We start from the raw sequence: 18,521 nt of genomic DNA on the forward strand, positions 1-18,521 counted from the left end.
ATTATTATAATATACCCATATACACATGCATATTAATATTATAATAATAGCATACATGTATATATGTAATATATATATATTATTATAATACATATATATAAGTATATATACATATATGTGTATATATTATACCCATGTATGTATTATAATATACATATACACACGTATATAGACATATACGTTATATATTTATACTATATGTATATATTATAATATACATATATACACGTATATACATGTATATTATTATTATAACATACCTATATATATTATCTATTATAATATACATATGTATATGTATATGTATTATACCCATGTATATATTATAATATATAGATACACCTATATACACATATATTATATACATGTATATACGTATATATATATGTATATTATAATATATAATATATATACATATATTATATATACATATGTATTTTATAATATATATAATATATATGTATATATACATACATATATAATATACATATATACACATATATACATGTATATTATTATTATTATTATTATTATTATTATTATTATACCATACCCATATATATTATATATTATAATATACATACATATATATAAATATATGTATATGTATTATACCCATGTATATTATAATATACATATATACACCTATATACACTTATATATATGTATGTACGTTTATATTATTTAAAATATATAATATTATTATAATCTACTTATATACATGTTTTTAACAATGCGAACGCAGTCAAACCGTCAAAGTTAGCAAATTAGACTCTGTACAGGAAAAAAAAAAGAGAGAGAGTGTGTGGATTGTGGATTGTGGATTTGGAAGTCTTTCAGTTTTGGTCAGTTAAATTTCCTCAATATTTTGTTCCTATAAACACTCCCCACCCACTTTATCTTTTCTTTCTGTGTTGCTTTCGTATGCTTCTTTCTTGGACCTTGGCGCTCTCCTCTCTCCCTCTCTCTTTCTATATCCAAAGTTTCCTCTTTTAGTTCTATTGTTCTCCTCCGTTATTTTATATTTTGGTCATGATTATATAATCTAGCATTGGAAATCCCAATCCCAATCCCAATCTCTTTCCTTGTCTCTCTCAAACTCAAACACAGACTCTCACTCTCTTGTCGATTGATCGAATTGAAATCTCTTGTCCGTTGGTCCTTTGTTTTTGTCTTTTTAAAGTATCAAGTATTTTCTTTTGAAATGTCTGGAATGCTCAGATGGAAGAAGGTGAAGCATATAGCAGAGCTCCAGCAGCGGTTCACTCAGGTATCCCCAATCTCGACGCACTTGAACCACCTTCATGTCACGAGCCATCGCCGAAGAGAGTCTCTGATCGGAGTGCAGGAGCGCTACAAGTGGGACCACGGCGGCTCTGGCTCCGGCGGCGATGTTCGCACCCGCAAAATCAGGGCGGAGGCGAATTGCCCCCGCTGCTCCTTCAACCGCATGGATCTCCTCTTCTCCGATCGGCGCTTACCCAACTTATCTCCTCCAGATGATTCCATCACCAGCACCAAGACGACCACCAAGACCACCAAGACCAAGGCTGACGACTCTGAATTTCATCAGTATCAGGCCCTCAATCTCTGCCCCAATTGCAAAACCGCCTACTACTTCCGACCCCACCAGATTGCTCCCCTCCAGGGCACCTTCGTAGAGATTGGGAGACTCACCAACACCACCACCACCTCTTCCAATCGTAACGCCACCAGAACCAACTCCGACAACAAGTCCCATTCCAGAAATACCCAAAATACTAATAATAGTAATGGAGGAGGAGGAGGAGGAGGAGGAGGAGGAGGAGGTGGTGGTGGTGGTGGTGGTGGAGATTCGATGCCTAATATTTACAGTAATGGGCTGAGGGTGTCTTTCTGGGACACTTTGAGGTCATATGCGAATGGGGTGGACCCACCAGACAACTGGCCTCCGCCTTCTCCTCCTCCTCCTCCAGGCAATGGGCTGGCCGTGCATACTCCTCCGGGCCCTCCTTTTGCCCCTGGAGTCAATGTCATTCGTGCTTCTGGGCCCCCTGGAGATGCTGGGGGAGACAACAACAATGCCTGGGGCGGTTCCAATTTGGGAAAAGATTTGCCCACGCCCAAGGAAATCTGCAAGGGTCTTGACAAGTTCGTTATTGGCCAACAAAGAGCCAAAAAGGTTCCCTATCTCTTTTTTCCTCTGCATTTTCGTTCAATGCTTCATTCCATGGCCCTTTGAAACTTATTCTGTGGATGATTTTTGCATCTCTGTTGGGCAGGTGCTTTCTGTGGCTGTTTATAACCATTACAAAAGAATATATCATGCCTCCTTGCAGAAAGGGTTGGTTTTCAGCCGACTTTCATTTTTATTTTCAGTTTATTGTCTGACCTCTCACTCTAACTGAACTAAAATTCATGCTCCTAGCTCTTTAATCAGACTTTTTTCCCCTCTGAGTCATAATAATACTTTGTAAGCTGTCAGATGAGGTGGTCCTTTATGTTCTATCGTTTCTGTGTATCTATTTAATAGAACTGAACCAGTGGAGTTGTATACTAGGTCAGGAGGAGAATCAGGAATTCCAAACACAATAGATGATGACGATAAAGTGGAGCTAGAAAAGAGCAATGTGCTCTTGATGGGCCCAACTGGCTCCGGTATGATTTCTTCTGACGCACATGGAGAAAACCTGGTGCTCTCCAATTCTTTATGTTCTTAGAGTGAGACTAATCATCTAAATTGATACCGGGCTATCTGGAAGTTGAAGCAAGAAGAAACTTAAGATGTTAACCTGCCCTTCTAACTGTAGTATTGTAATGTAAAATAGGGAAGACGTTGCTTGCAAAAACACTAGCTCGTTTTGTGAATGTGCCATTTGTGATTGCCGATGCAACAACTTTAACACAAGTAAGTTTGTTTTTAAGTTACTTATCTACAACTATTATGAACTCTAAATACTCGAGCATAAAGACTGAATACAATATCTGTCATTTGGGCCAAGGTTAGTTTTGGCATGCTTGGTATCTTTTACTAACTGCAAACTAATTGCAATTGAATTTTGAGAGTCGGCATGTAGTATTGAAATTTACTTTCTCCAGCTTAAATTTAATCATTTACATCCAGCATTCTTTAGGCTGGATGTATCTTTATCTATTACTGGGGAACTGAAAGAGGCAAATACTGCTATTTTGCAGGCTGGTTATGTTGGAGAGGATGTTGAATCAATATTGTACAAACTACTGATGGTATGGTGTGCTGTATTTGCATTTATCTGACTTACAATTCAAGTGACATTCAAATTGTTGCTTCTTATCATTGTAGTAATATGTCTATCTTTTCCCATCTTTCTTGGGAGAATGTGCATGCATTTCTGTGTTTTCTCAACACTTAATCATCTTTGAAATGATATCACTTCTCTTCTTTAGTTGTGATGTGAGAGTGCATGGGTATAGCCTTTTTCCCCGCTTTCCTCCCAACCTTCGCTTGTTAATTGTGTAACTGATGAGAAAGGACAATCCTAAGGACAATGTCTATGACTTTGTGGTTATTTCCATCAAATGAATAGGTCAAATCAAATTTGTATGGGCAATAAAACCTATAAGAGCTTGACAATAATAAGTTCTGGCTTGGATCCTTTATCCACATGACCATGTACTGTTCTGATTTGATTTGGGTGGTCCAGTTATAGTGAATCTTTAAATAGCAATGCAAATTTCAGCTGCGTCAACAACATCTTAGTCATTGACAAACTTCTGCTAGTTTATATTGTTCTTGATTTCAAGCTTCAATTAGTCTTTTAACTTTGTGCTTGCACTTTCATTCATATCAGTGAACTCACATAGTTGATCTTGTAAATAGGCAGCTGAATTCAATGTACAAGCAGCTCAACAAGGGATTGTTTACATTGATGAAGTTGACAAGATAACCAAGAAGGTGCTGTATTTTTCTTTTCTTATTTCATTTTTTGATATAATCTGTAGGTATAGTCAGTCTTAGTTTCCTTAGTGTTGGTTTTCAGGCTGAGAGTTTAAACATTAGCAGAGATGTTTCTGGAGAGGGTGTTCAGCAGGCTTTATTGAAAATGCTCGAAGGAACTGTGAGTCAGTTCTACACTGCAGTGTTGCTCATCAGTTTATTTATTTATGTATATAACCTTTTGAAAATGTTTTCTTCTCTGGATGCACGGAAACAAATCAAATGTTGGCTGTGGCTTTCTCTACTCAGTACTTCACTTTTAGTGTCTTTTAAATTCATAAACAGATGCTAGTCACTTTTTATGCATTTTCAACTTAATACAAAGCAACTCTGACGTAGGAAAACTGGTCACTGGGTGGAAAAAGTTAGAGAAATTGTTAAAATCTCACAAGGACAACGTGAAATAAAATAATAATTAGACCCTAATATTAAAGCCACCAATTAACTATACATTCTTAATTCTAATATAATAGAACTAACTTAAATAGGCATACTTTCTAAACTTCCTGCTGCACCTAAAATAAATATATTTTCCTTCTTCCATCTCAATATTTTTTCCTGGCGGGAGAAAACTGGACTTCAAGTTTCGTAATGTTGAAGCATCTTGAAACTTGGAACTTCAATGAACTTATCTTCTAAATGAGAGGAGTAGCAACAATTGCAACAGATCTTCAAAAATGGAACTCTTGTAAAATTCTCTTCTCAGCAACAAATATTAGCCACAAAATTAATTGAAGAGGAATAAAGAAATCAATGCTTTGATTTCTTGAAGGGCTGTCTTTAATAAAAAGTAGCTACAATGTTAGAAAATCCTACAGTCTAGAATTTATATAAACCAGTGTATTCTTCTCATTTCTAATGCAGTACACAAGCTCTTTCCTTCTTTTCTCTTAATTTTCTTTTAACACAGCATGGCCTTGGTTTCCTCAGAATTTCTGGTTCTTCATTATGGGTTTGAAGACAGGATTCTCTTTTAATGGGAGAAAACAAGAGAGAATTCTGGCTCTACGCTTCTGGATTCTCATCTTTGGCAGTAGTTGCCGTTCTTCTTCCATAGTTGTTTCCAGCGCCTCTGAGATCTTACTTTTTAAAAAAAAAAACAAAATTATCAATTTTAAGAAATACTTAATTTAGCATTTCCCATTTTATAAGATATAGAATGGGACAAATTGAGACCAATAAAATCACACGAGGGTGTTAGGCTGTAGGTTGTTGGCCTATTCACCAACAGTTTTAAACTTTTGGAGTCCAGTGTATGTCTAACATCCCCCACTGTTTAAAATCTTTGCTTAACCCCTAGCAATACCAGTAGTCACTTTCTTCCCCAATAAATTCCCTGGGAAGTTGGGAGGTTTTCTTTCAAATCTAAAGGTGTTCAACAACATTTCCATGAAGTGGGTACACCTCATAGTGAATCGGGAGCAGGATATTGATTAATGTTTCTTCAAATCTGCATTACAGTTTAAGTTTACAGGATGTTTTCAATTTATTAGAGTTGGTTAATGTGCCTTTATACGGAGCTGACTTAAGGCTATCTGTGGAACAAAAATTTGAAGAATCTTTACGTGATATGACATTATGATTAAGGATTGTAAACAGAATACTCAAAAGAAATGAGAAAGTAAATATATATAATGTACATATAAAATATGACAGAGGCCAGAAGAGAAAATGCCCATGTGTAATATTTGCTGGTCCTCCCTATTGCATCATTTCGTATTATCTTCCTTGGCATCGCTGTAAGACAAATTTAAGAATTTAATTATTGAAAAAACATCTGAAGTCACAATAATAATAGTTCAGGAGTCTAATCTGGTCCAAATCAAATTTAAGAATTTAATTATAGTGAATCTCCCTTTTAGAGATATTTTATTTTATTGGGATGATCGGTCTTAGAAGCACGGTTTTTTATGAGCCTCTCCTTTACAGTCGCATCACTTGTTATAAACTCACATGTACTAAATTCTTTTTGTGTATCACATTAGATGCACTTCTATTTATAATGAACTTGCATAGCCTCTTAAAATCAGAGCTATAAAACTATCAGCATAGTTTCTTCTGTTAACTGAAGAGTCATATTTTTCTTCTTGTTTAGATAGTGAATGTTCCTGAGAAAGGTGCAAGGAAGCACCCTCGGGGTGATAACATACAGGTATGGTGTTTCTAAATTTCTGATGTATTATCGTACTCGCAAATATGTTCATATCATCTTGATTATCCCACTTTTAGAACCTTAGGTTTTGTTTATTTTATTTAGTATTGAGCATATTCATCTCTTAATATAAAATCCTGATTGACAATGTGTCTAGCTTGAAATATAATGTTATATTTGTTTTATGAAAGAAAATTTTTTTTTTTAAAGCTGTAGCTGACTTTTTATTTAACTTTTCTTAATTAATAGTTAAGTAAGAAACCTTTAGAAGATGGGCAAAAAAGTCCATCTAAGCACAAACAATCAGAAAGCTTCTGGAGTGGGATCCCACTGTTCTTCGAGGCCTAGTTTATTGCTTTAGAGTGTACATTCATGTTCTAGGGTTTAGTTGATGCCCAAAACATGAGAGCTGACTCTCAAATTATAAGGCTAAGCTTGTGACAGAAAAAAACATAGGAGTCCAAGCCACCCTTGAGTAGATGAAAGTGCCGCTCTAGCGGCCAGGGATTCCAGCTGAGAGGGAGAACGGAATGAATCCTGCAGTATTCATTCCGTTCAAGCTGTATCCTATTCGAGCTGAAAATAAACACAAGGCAGATTGTCTTTCCAAGAGGGAGTCTTACTGAGTCGAGGTAAGTCTCCCTCTTGGAAAGACAATCGGCCTTCATCCATTTAATTTCTTGGAAAGACAATCGGCCTTCATCCATTTAATTTCTTAGTCACATTTTCCAACAAAAAACTTAATGCACACGAATTAGCCCAAATGGGAAGGCCTTAGGAGTTTATAGGTAATCTCTTGTCTCATAACACATTCCCCTAGCCAAGGACTCCATTATCCTTTCCTGCACATTGATGCCCACGGACACCTTTTAGGTATATTTGTTGTCAACCTTGGATTAATCCAAAACGTTATTTCTTGAGAGACTTTGTATGCCTTTTTTAATGCAGTTTTTTTTTTTTTGGGGTAATAAAAAAATTCAGATTATAGAGTACCTCTTGGGTCTCTTTGCCCTAGAATCAGTGTTCCAGCCTCGATCGCTATTGCTTTCCTCTCTCTGTCTCTTCTGTTTATTTCTGGAAGTTTATTTTGTACTGTGGTTTTGTACTGCTTCAGCGATCTGATAGCAGCTTAATGTTCTTGTCATACACCATCCTTTGAGGTCATTTTACAGAAGGAAAAATCTGCTATTAAGATTTTCCTTAAAAGGTGTGCGGGCAATGGGACAAGGGGTGCTCTGACTTTATTAGCAAAGTATTATAAATTTAGACATATGCATAAATATTCCTATTTTTCGCTTTTATGGTCTCGTATTCTTAAAATTCATGTAAATGATCTGCAGATAGATACAAAAGATATTCTTTTTATTTGTGGTGGAGCCTTTATTGATCTTGAAAAAACCATTTCAGAAAGGTAATGCTTATTCATTTTCCCTCGCAGAGTTCATTTACCAAATGTTTCTTTCCCCTCTTCTTCTTTTGTTTCCCCTTCTATCCCTCTCTCTATCAACTTTTTTGTGGAAAAATAAATCTGCCATGAAACTGTATAATTTTGACCAGACGGCAAGATTCTTCTATCGGTTTCGGTGCTCCTGTTCGTGCCAACATGAGAGCTGGTGGTGTGACTGATGCAGTGGTGACATCATCTTTACTTGAATCGGTATGAATCAGGACCTTTTAAAGTGAAAGTCATTGTTCACCATTTTCTTATTTCATTTATTTCTTTTTTTCTGGAGCAGAAATATATCTGCTTGATACAAAGTAAATTCTTTTTCACATTATCTTTTAGCGTATGCACAATTAACAACACCCCCACCCTCCCAAAAAAAGATTAAAGAATGAAAACTGAAAGCAGCAAATTAAGCCAAAGTAGTTCCTTAAAATGGGTCTGAAAGCTGCTATTTTTGTTTTCCAGGTTGAAAGTTCCGATCTCATTGCATATGGACTCATACCAGAGTTTATTGGACGTTTTCCAATATTAGTTAGTTTAACGGCCTTAACTGAGGACCAACTTGTTCAGGTAACACATAAATGCACTTGTATTTGGAATCAGCGTCCTGCTGGTGCTTGGGCTAGTGTTCCTTCTGTTTAGTTATTTTTGGGCAGGCGGAGCTTGAAATAGGATCCCAAATTTTATGCTGTGCAGAAGTACGTCTTTGAATTTCTTCATAGAACTTTTCTTTTACAGGTCCTCACGAAACCAAAAAATGCTCTTGGCAAGCAGTACAAGAAATTATTTACAATGAATAACGTAAGCATTTTGTTTTATATTCTGGGTTCCCTCCCCCCCTCCACTCTCTCTCTCTCTCTCTCTCTCTCTCTCTCTCTCTCTCTCTCTCTCTCTCTCTCTCTCTCTCTCTCTCTCTCAAGCAACTAGAGTAAAGCTGCTGTATGATTAGACCTTGTACCCATTTCAGGTGAAGCTACATTTTGAGGATAAGGCACTGAGACTTATTGCAAAGAAGGCGATGGCTAAGAATACCGGTGCCAGGGGTTTAAGAGCACTTTTGGAAAGCATTCTAACTGAAGCCATGTATGAGGTATGTAAGAATCTATTGCTTAGATGGATGAAAGAAACTTCTAACGTGGAAATGTTTTCTTTATTTATTTTATCAAAAGCACGGAAATGTTTTCAAATACATAATCTGTTTTGGTGTGCTTATGTCTCAGATTCCAGATGTTAAGACAGGAATTGATAGAATAGATGCTGTAGTGGTTGATGAAGAGTCAGTGGGTTCGGTAAATACCCCTGGATGTGGAGGCAAGCTTGTTCGAGGGGATGGTGCATTGGAAAGATACTTGAGTGAAATCAAGTTGAAGCACTCAGTGGTATGATTCCACAAATGATTACTATACATCTGCCCTTTCTGGTTCTAGGATCCATTACTTATTTCCAATATACCTTCAGGCAATTTGGCTTGTGGGACCCACCTCTGCAGTTTTTGTGGGGAATCATCAATTTTTCTTTTTCTTTTCTCACGAAAATTGGATGGTTTCATTGCAAAAACGATGACCATGTATTGAACACTGATTGTTTATTTCAAAAAAGGGGGTGTGATCTTTTAATGTTCTTCTTAGAGTTTAAAAGAGAATCATAATCAAATTCAATCAACCTATGCAGGAAAATGTAGAGGCGGCTGAAGGAGAAGCAGAGGGTGAATCAGAACAATCGTCCAGAGCTATGAGCATGTAACACTTACACCACCGTAGTTGTTATAATCTGTAAAATTTATGCCATTCTTATTTGTAAAAATAACATTCATAGCCTGGTGTAATTGCCCCTTATATAACAGTGTAGCTTCTGTTCACATTAACAGGAAAAGAAGAAAGAAGGCCAAAGTGTAGCATTACTAATTTATTCAAAACATTGTACAAAACTCATGTTGCATTGGATTAATGGGTTTCAGTTTTATACAGATTAGTAGCCTCATCAGTCTTCAGGCTTTTAAAAAGGGGGATTCACTATTATATTTAATATAAGACTCAAATTATGAAATAAACCTTACATGATCAAATGAACTTTAGAAACACAGCCAAAGTCCATTTACGAAATAACAAAGAGACTTCGAACTTGTTATAAATTACAAAACTACCGTAGATTTTTTAAAACAAGTTCAACTCTAAAATCTCATTAAAAAAACCCTAAAATACTTAATAGGGTATTAACGTAATTTAATAATTAAAATTAAATTTAATATAGCCAACTATCATTTTTTGAGTTTTTTTTTTTTTGGATTTGTACAGTCAAGTTCTTTGCAAGATATCAAGAAGCCAAGGGATAAGTTTCCTGAAAGACAAAAGGACCAAATAGGATCTACAGAAATGCGATATGTTACATTTGTTGGTATATAATATTTTAATGTGGACATCTAGTTAAATTATTAAAATTGGAATTACTGTAAAAGAGAACACATTGGTTTGATGAAGGGCTGCAGTTATTTATATTATTTAATGGTGACCTAACTGAGGTTTGAGGTTGCTCTCAGAGCAACAAAAATTAAGGTTTGAGGGAGGGAGAGAGATTCACAAATCTTAGGATAAAAACTGAAGATAATTAAGAAATTTGGGATCATTATTTATTATCCTTAAAAGAAACATATAAACTGGATTTAAGAAACGGAACAAAGAAATTATCCAAAAATATAGTAATTAACGGACAACCAGCAGATAATAAACAAGGCCAGTGTGATGCTAAACCAAAGAGGAAATGAAAACATCTTTTTGGATTTGCACTTGGAAATGAGTTCAAGAGCAGCAAACTGGGTTGGAAGAGCTGGAACTGCACCCCTCTGAGTAGTACAGATTGCTCCACAAGCATTTGAAAAAGACAGACTCTCCTTCAATTTTGTTACATACTATGTAGTTAATTAAAGTTAAGGTTAGGCCAATTACAATGGCATAACGGAAGTTGTCCAAGTGGTCATACGGGTCGGTCATCCCATCATATAAGGGGACTTTTGGAGCCTTTGAATCCCCCATCACCCAAGCATTCAGTAGGTCATGGGTATATGGCAATGGGATCTTCTCCTCGGTGAACTCTGGTCCTCTGGGCATTTTAGATTTCTCGACTTGCCTTAGCCGATCCCACACACTCCTCAACTCGCCAGTGACCAAGTCTCTGAGTTTGGAGGTGATGTCATCGACTTCTTCCTCAGCCTCCTCAGAGCCGACTTGATTTTTTCCCTTACGGAGGTCTTCCACCAGGCGTTTGTTGCTTTCCCACCAGGCCTTCTTCTCCCTCAGCATGTTCCTTGCGTCGGGCGTTCTCCGCCTCGGCATTTCAGCTCCTGTAGACGAGGACAAGGGTATGTCGGTATCCTTGGTTCTGGTCAGCTTGAGTTCTCGCTATGCGTGTACCTAGTCCTCCAACTCGGCATGGTTTTCTTGTAGTATCTCGTTTTGCGCACAGAGGCTATTGCTGAGATTCTGTAAGTGCTTTACGCCCTTCAGGATCCGTCTCATCTTCTCCTCTAGGTTTTCAGACGATCCGACCTCAGCCTCTCCTTCCTTCTCTTCTGGGCATTTCTCCCAATTACACCCGAGGAGACCTTCTTTCGGAGGTGCTGATTTCTCAGCATGGCTTCGTTTCTCTCGCGTCGGTGCTCAGATGTATGAGGGGATGCAGCTTCTATTCGTAAAGAAGTGTTCCCACAGACGGCGCCAAATGTAAACTTAGTATCCTCAAAGTATAATGAATGGCTTGGATAGGGATCCAGTTCAGGGCCTATACCTCAATCTACATGGGTGAGAAGTACCTCGTAGAAGATCTACACACTAAGAATAACTATCAGGATTGGAGCGAATTGGGGGTGATCCCAGTTATACTCCTTCTGATGATTAAGTCAGATGTGTTTATCAGATGAAGAGAAAGAATATAAGGTTTACTTAATGAGAATATTTATTACCTTTGTCCAGAGATAGGTGATGGGTATTTATAGGGGAAGAAGGGGAGATTAGGATATCTTTGAGGGAGAATATATTTTCCTCCCTTCCTACTAGCGGGGCTAAACATACATTTAATGGCATGTCCTGATCACCATGCTATTTGACAAGGGTCAGGTGGTAAAGCGATGGCTTCGGATGGGAGGCGTATTAAATAGTCCATTTCCATCACCAAGTTGTTTACTGAGTATCAAAGGGGGAGGCGGCACCTAGTCCTAGATGGGAAGTGCATTAACTGATCTCCTGCCTTCGCCACGCTGTCCCATCAGGTGGGTGGAGTGACTGACCTGACAGGAGTCCAATCAACTTTGCATGTCTTCAATGCCCTCCCGGTCATATATAGCACCACTGTGGTTGGGTCGGTAGACATGTAACTTAGCAAGGAAAGGACCATGTGACGATCTGTGACAGGCATGTCTACTCGAGTCGGTATATGGGGGACCTAGCAGGGAAATGACCACGTGGCGGTCTATAATAGGCTCGGCTTTTAGTGGTGATATGATCTATCAACAAACCAAATGGACAATATTGTTTTCATTACTTTTTATGAATTTATGCACAACAGCTACTCATATATGTTGTATTAGTTTTTCTTACTTAGTTGATGTATATGTTTTGAATATAGTAAAGCAATAGCGGCGCTAAATATAGCATGAAGTTTGAAACCTTACAATCCATGTGTGTAACAAAAGTAACAATATTGTGTTTGCTAGAAAATGTAGTGTATAGCTTTTACATAATCAAAAGAATATATGATTATAAGGAAAAAAAAACAAACAAAAAACTTTGCTGCGAGTTTGAGCAAAAGAGATGGTTTGAATTTGAGAATTAGAATGAACATAATATGGCGTTGGGAATGTGATGGGTAGTTGTAAAATATATATTAATAATTATATATATATATATAAAAGATATTAATATGTACACATAGTCTTGATCTCTTGGACCACAGGGGTCCAAGAAATTTGTGGTCACTAACCGTTGGATGTAAATTCAACGGTTCACTCACTCTTGTATTCATTTTAATAAACTTTTTTAAATCATTAGATTAATATCTAACGATGGGTGACCACAATCTCTTGAACTCCTGTGGTCCAAGAGATCGGGACTGATATAAAGTATATTAATGAGAAGTGTATTAACAGTCAGGACGACTTCTTGAGTTGCATGATTGGTCTGCTTTTCCCATTATTAATTTCTTTTGTTTTTGTTTGGGTTTATTTTTTTATTTTTTATTTTATAAATGTGGACTTGGCTTGGTTTGAATGTTTTGGGGTTTTTAGTGAAAGGGGTGGGCTTCAGTTTGTGTTTTGCCTTGAAAGGGCGGTGGGCAAAGCTGCAATTTAGTTTGGGTTTTTAATGAAACTTGGGCTGGGCTTCAGTTGGTGGTAATATTGTAATTTAAACATGTTTTGAGTCTTGTTTTGTTTTTCAAAATGGATTTTGGGTTTTTCAATTAAATTTTTGGAGGGTTAAGTTTTCTACTATTTCAGACGGCACAATTGGGCTAAAATTCAAGCTCCCTACATTTGTTTTTAATGATTAAATTTGAGTACTTTTCTCAAGGCTAGTTTCCTATTTAAATCTCACTTTTGTCCTCAATTTCTAAATATCCAAAAATATAAACCTTAAATAGAGATGTAAAAGGGTGAATTTTAAGATTACATCGATTGATTTGATAATTTGAAGATAAAAATGAGTACTTTTAAAAAGTTCGAGCACCACTCCTATCTTATGTTGATTATTAATTTGTCCATGTAATGTCGCGTTACGAAAATACTAAGACGTAAGTAACCCAAAACAGCAAATAGGAATAACAGAAATGTGATATGTTACATTTGTTTGTACATAATATTTTAACGTGCACATCTAGTTAAATTATTAAAATTGGAATTATTGTAAAAGAGAACACAATGGTTTGATGAAGACATAATCTTAAATAATGTAGCGTGAACTGAAGTTAATGGTGACCTAACTGAGGTTTGAGGTTGCTCTCAAAACAACAAAAATTAAAGGTTCGAGGGAGGAAGAGAGATTCACAAATCTTAGCATAAAAACTGAAGTTAATTAAGAAATTTGGGATAATTACTTGTTATCCTTAACTGGATTTAAGAAACGGAACAAACAAAAAAGACCAGAAAATAAACGAGGAGAGTGTGGTCCTAAACCAAAGAGGAAATTAAAACATCGACTTGGATTTGGACTTGGAAATGAGTTCAAGAGCAGCAGACTGGGTTGGAAGAGCTGGAATTGCACCCTTCTGAGTAGTACAGATTGCTCCACAAGCATTTGAAAAAGACAGAGCCTCCTTCAATTTTGTTTCATCCTATGTAGTTAATTAAAGTTAAGGTTAGGCCAATTACAATCCAGAAATACAAGTTTAAAAAACATGTCTAATTAATTTGGGACTGAAGTTACCTCAAAGATGGACATATCTTTGGCCATGGAAAGCAAAAATGAGCCAACAAATGCATCACCAGCACCAGTTGTGTCGACAGCTTTAACAGAGAAGCCAGTCACCTTTCCTTTAAATTTCTGTATTACATTTACATGCATGTATTATCAGGAAGCAAATTAAAGAAACAAATCAAACCATGTACAGTAGCAGTACAGTAGCAGTACAGTAGCAGTACAGCCAGTATTAAGTACTCATGAGTCATTATTTAGTCATCAAATTTGTTCCCTGGATGGTTTGCTAATTAAGATATACTTACAGTTAATTATTAACTAGTACTCATGTTAAACAAGCGGGCACACTGATCAGTATATGTAGAAAAGGGAAAAAAAAATTGTGTAAATATATACGTGTATAGAGATGTTCAAGTGCAATATTGTGACCACAAGCAGTAGCTCTAGATACTAATAACGCACGCACCTTAGTGTAATATCTGCAGCCCTTCTCACCATCAGTGACCACAAGCAGTTTGAGGTTGTCATGCCATAGGGACAGAACCACATCATCTTTTTCTGCATCTCCTTGCGTCAGGAATTGCACCTCGTCGTCGCTCACCTATATTATATATATGCATGCAACAATCATCAATCATTATATAATATCTATAATTAATCATCGAAAACCTTACGCACCGACGCAATTACTTTTAGAATTCTTTATCTAAAAATAGCATTAAATAGAATACTTAATTCAATAAAAAGGATTTGCAGCAAAGCGCAATTAAGAAGTCAAGAATACTATAAACCCTAATCCAATTTTGACATCCAATTAAACAGTCCTGCAGAGTGCCACCATGGACGATCTAATTCAGAAGGAAGTCATAAAATTAAATAAAGATTGGTTTTGGGGGGAATGGATGCGTATTTCCAATTGATCAGGAAGATGAGCAAGTAATTTGTATTTTATATTAATATACAAAAAAGAGAGAGTATAAATACCTTGATGAAATCAGCCTGATTCCATATGCTCTTGATCCCCTCCCTAGCAGCATCAGCAGAGGGCCAGAGAGGCAGCCTAACATTGGGATCATAGGAAAGCATAATACCGGCATCCTTAGCGGCTTTCATGGCTGCCATATGAGCCGATCTGCATGGCTCGGAGATGAGGCTAATGGATCCGTAGTGGAATATCTTAGCTTGCTTAATAAGAGGCATGTTCAGCTCTGAATCCTTTAGCAACATGTCAGCACTAGGGTTCCTGTAGAACATGAACTCTCTTTCACCGTCCTTCCTTAAGGTCACAAAAGCCAACGCCGTCCTAGCATGCGTATCCACGCACACTCCCTCAGCGTTCACCCCATTCTTCTTCAATATGTTGATCAGCATGTGCCCGAACTCGTCATCTCCAACCTGCACATGCACAACTCCTTAATTACTGAGCAGAACTTATTATAATAATTATTGATTTCTTAATCAAAACCAGCAAGCAATAGATCGATATCTAACCTTTCCAACGAAAGCCGATTTGCCACCAAGCTTGGTGATGGCACAAGCCACATTGGCAGGTGCACCACCGGGGGCCTTGAGGAAGCCCGTGGACTCAGCCAGCGAAACTCCTGCAGTGTCGGGCACAAAGTCGATGAGCATCTCTCCAAAAGCTACAATCAATGGGCTCTCTGAATTCGTCATTGTCTTCTTCTTTGATTCTTCTCAACAAGATCTGTATATATAAATATATTATTGATTCATTTGGTCATCGGCCAGCCCTCCCGTTATATAGAGATAACGTTTCTTTGGGAGGAAGATAGCGTTCACCGTAAAATTAGCAAATACTTACTATCCATATTACGATATACTTCCAACTGAAATTAGTTGTTGAAGATAAACAAGTAGTAATATGCATCATGTTACTACGTATAACTATATCAAACGGCTGATATTATTCAAAGATTGCTAAATTCATTATTGTCCCTCCGATCGCCATATAACAGATGATTATCAATAGTCGGTCTTAAAAGCATTCATTGTATTATTACTTGTTTTGGATTCTGCTTTGTATTCTTAAATTGAGATATGATTGTGACTCTACTAAATCTTATCTCATATAATGAAGAGAATCTTTTCAAACAATTTGTTACTTTATATAAAATCGACTCTTTTTGTTCTTTTCATTACACGATAAACTTCTAATTCCTTGTTTGGCCTGATCTAGTTGAATATTATGATGACTAGGGGACACTAGACAAAAGCTGCTCCTTCACGCTATGGGATTGACTCTCAAATTGCGTTTGTTGCCCGTTCAAATTCAATTTCAGATCGTTTAATTCTGCGCAATTTCCTAGGGCTTTTCGGAAACAAAATAGAAGATTTATCACCAATAAAAACTCACTAATTGTGAAATCCTAGCACAGCATCAGGATCCTGATGATTGATCCATATATTTTCTTTTTTAGTTTTTCAAAGGAAACAATCAAAATGAGATCCGTCATCCTTGATCCTCGATGAGCTAAGGCCCTAGGGCCCAAAGTAATACCCGAGGCGAGTCATTCTATAGTGAGGAACCTTATCTAAGACCCTTAAATGAGGTCTTATCTCTTAATCATTATTGGATCAAACTAACCAATCAATTTGATCCAAATGGTTAAGAGATAGAGCCATTGCCAGCTGAACTAATCTTGTTACAATTGCATCTCCTTCAAATCTATTTGTTGAAACCGAAATTGGGTCAAAGTAGTAGAGAGCCTTGTGATTTTCTCTTGTTTGGAGTGGGAGTGGGAGTGGCCTAAAAAATTAATGTTTACATACCTAAAAGCACTCCAAGAGACAAAAGAGGTGGTCATTGGTCATTGAATAATGAGCACCAATGTGCTGCTGCATGCTTATCAACTGTCCAATGCCAAAGTTGGTGCTCATTCTAGAAAAACGGACATAGATTTTGGTATATATATGTAAACAAGTCCAAAAGCACATGCACATAACTAGGTTTACATGGTACATAACATGCATTCATATGTCCCATAGATTTATTGCAAAATGAGGCAAATGGCTTATATAGAATTAATTAATTCTAGCTGAAGTTATAGTGCTTGTCTACAGCCACTGACACGTCCCAAGTGCAGCTCATTCCCTTTGGAAATTCCACCAAGTCACCAGCACCAATCTCAACTGACTCATTTGACCCATCTGGGGTAACCTTCACTTTTCCTTCCAGCAGATAGCAAGTCTCTTTGTCACTGTATGTCCATGGAAATTTGCTTGGGGGGCAACTCCACCTGTTAACTCAGCGCATATGCATAATCCATGCATGCAGCACAACCATAATTAATATCATGTCCCAACCAAAAGAGAGAAGATATGAAGCTCAAAGCAACAAAGCATGAGTAAAATTACAAGAACTAAAAAGTAGTAGTTCTACTTACTAATTGATCTTTTCATTTTGCAAGTCTCCCTAAATCCTAAGAAATAAATTCTTTAAAATTTTCAAATTGCATTTCATCTTGTAATTGAGAAAATAATTGCCTCTCGCTATATATTTTTCGTCTCATAATCAGAATAATGAACAAAATATAAATAATAAAAAAGGTTAAAAGAGAAAATCAACAGAGAAACAAAGATGTAATTATTATTTTCCAACAGATGCAATATTGTGTGTGTCTCAACGGAAAAGCAAGTTTACTCATCTCTTCCCAATACGACACCAGAAAATATATTAGGTTGTTATTGCGAAAAAACAAAATGAGAGAGAGAATAGAAGAGATATATACTTGGGCCAATTTCTGACGCCCAGTTGGCTAAGCCTGGACTCGGGAGGATTCTTATCAATTTTGATACCCAATTTGTCAGTAGACATAGTCTCTGCTACTACTGTCAGTCTCACTGATGATGATCTTCTGCTCCTCCTTGTTGTTGCAGAAAATAAGGAGCGCTTGGCTTCGGTGTTTAATATACTAAAACTATTATTAACACGTAATGACGCCATATTGTATTATTGTCCCTCTCTCTCTCTCTCTCTCTCTCTCTCTCTCTCTCTCTCTCTCTCCCCCTCGCCCTCTCGAAACTTCAAGCGGTACGTTTGTTTCAGATCAGAACCTTACTAGTTTTCTTTCTTTTTGTATTTTCTTTATAACTTTTCCTGGTACGTCTTAGCGATTTTCTTCCACATATGCCTTATCCTTTCTTTTGGCCTTAACGTATATATATAATATACCTCATCTTTATTCACAATTTATTTTATTTTATTTTTGTAGTGTGTGTATAGCATGTCTCCTCACACGATCACATGCATCCATCCAGAGGCGGAGCTAGAGTTGTAAAGTTGGGGAGAGGGGGTAGAAGTAGAAAATACAAGTATATATATAAAACACCTAAGTATTCAATAATTACATGTGCACAGCTAAATATTTCTAATTGAGTCATGTCTAATTTATTTTAGAGGAAATTTTAACTTAAATTGTAAGTTATTTATTATAAATTCTATATATATTACATATAATATAATAAAGGAGAGATAAAAATCTTGGAGGGCTAGGGCCACTCCAGACCTAGAAGTGGCTCCGCCACTGCATCCATCCACCTCTCAGC

The 18,521-nt window shown here is 36.7% G+C and overlaps 3 protein-coding genes across 3 annotated transcripts; 1 reads left to right on the forward strand and 2 right to left on the reverse strand.

Moving 5' to 3' along the window:
- Positions 873-9,520, forward strand: LOC18766971 (CLP protease regulatory subunit CLPX3, mitochondrial). The gene is made up of 15 exons (XM_007201268.2): positions 873-2,161; positions 2,262-2,323; positions 2,540-2,637; positions 2,808-2,887; positions 3,175-3,225; positions 3,839-3,913; positions 3,999-4,076; positions 6,051-6,107; positions 7,448-7,518; positions 7,665-7,764; positions 8,020-8,124; positions 8,293-8,355; positions 8,522-8,644; positions 8,775-8,933; positions 9,226-9,520. The coding sequence occupies exons 1-15, from the start codon at positions 1,205-1,207 to the stop codon at positions 9,295-9,297; spliced, it is 2,151 nt and encodes a 716-aa protein (XP_007201330.2). The 5' UTR covers positions 873-1,204; the 3' UTR covers positions 9,298-9,520.
- Positions 13,513-15,789, reverse strand: LOC18767332 (probable fructokinase-5). The gene is made up of 5 exons (XM_007201211.2): positions 15,447-15,789; positions 14,940-15,350; positions 14,422-14,556; positions 13,965-14,081; positions 13,513-13,872 (listed from the first exon to the last, which is right to left on the reverse strand). Exons 1-5 carry the CDS (start codon positions 15,627-15,629, stop codon positions 13,726-13,728), a joined length of 993 nt encoding a protein of 330 aa, XP_007201273.1. The 5' UTR covers positions 15,630-15,789; the 3' UTR covers positions 13,513-13,725.
- Positions 16,853-18,059, reverse strand: LOC18767275. Its single transcript, XM_020570073.1, has 2 exons — positions 17,705-18,059; positions 16,853-17,212 (listed from the first exon to the last, which is right to left on the reverse strand). Exons 1-2 carry the CDS (start codon positions 17,917-17,919, stop codon positions 17,008-17,010), a joined length of 420 nt encoding a protein of 139 aa, XP_020425662.1. The 5' UTR covers positions 17,920-18,059; the 3' UTR covers positions 16,853-17,007.

This window comes from Prunus persica, chromosome G8 (assembly GCF_000346465.2).
Source record: "Prunus persica cultivar Lovell chromosome G8, Prunus_persica_NCBIv2, whole genome shotgun sequence".
NCBI classification, from domain to species: domain Eukaryota; kingdom Viridiplantae; phylum Streptophyta; class Magnoliopsida; order Rosales; family Rosaceae; genus Prunus; species Prunus persica.

Excerpts from the sequence above, each read along its gene's own strand:
- LOC18767275 (XM_020570073.1), bottom strand. The coding sequence starts at position 17,919 with ATGGCGTCATTACGTGTTAATAATAGTTTTAGTATATTAAACACCGAA. Across the intron at positions 17,213-17,704 it reads GGCGTCAGAAATTGGCCCAA|GTGGAGTTGCCCCCCAAGCA; the intron begins GTATATATCTCT and ends CTGAGTTAACAG.
- LOC18766971 (XM_007201268.2), top strand. The coding sequence starts at position 1,205 with ATGTCTGGAATGCTCAGATGGAAGAAGGTGAAGCATATAGCAGAGCTC. Across the intron at positions 2,324-2,539 it reads CATGCCTCCTTGCAGAAAGG|GTCAGGAGGAGAATCAGGAA; the intron begins GTTGGTTTTCAG and ends GTTGTATACTAG. Across the intron at positions 2,638-2,807 it reads GATGGGCCCAACTGGCTCCG|GGAAGACGTTGCTTGCAAAA; the intron begins GTATGATTTCTT and ends AATGTAAAATAG.
- LOC18767332 (XM_007201211.2), bottom strand. The coding sequence starts at position 15,629 with ATGACGAATTCAGAGAGCCCATTGATTGTAGCTTTTGGAGAGATGCTC. Across the intron at positions 14,557-14,939 it reads ATCAGGCTGATTTCATCAAG|GTGAGCGACGACGAGGTGCA; the intron begins GTATTTATACTC and ends TATATAATATAG. Across the intron at positions 14,082-14,421 it reads GCTGCAGATATTACACTAAG|AAATTTAAAGGAAAGGTGAC; the intron begins GTGCGTGCGTTA and ends AATGTAATACAG.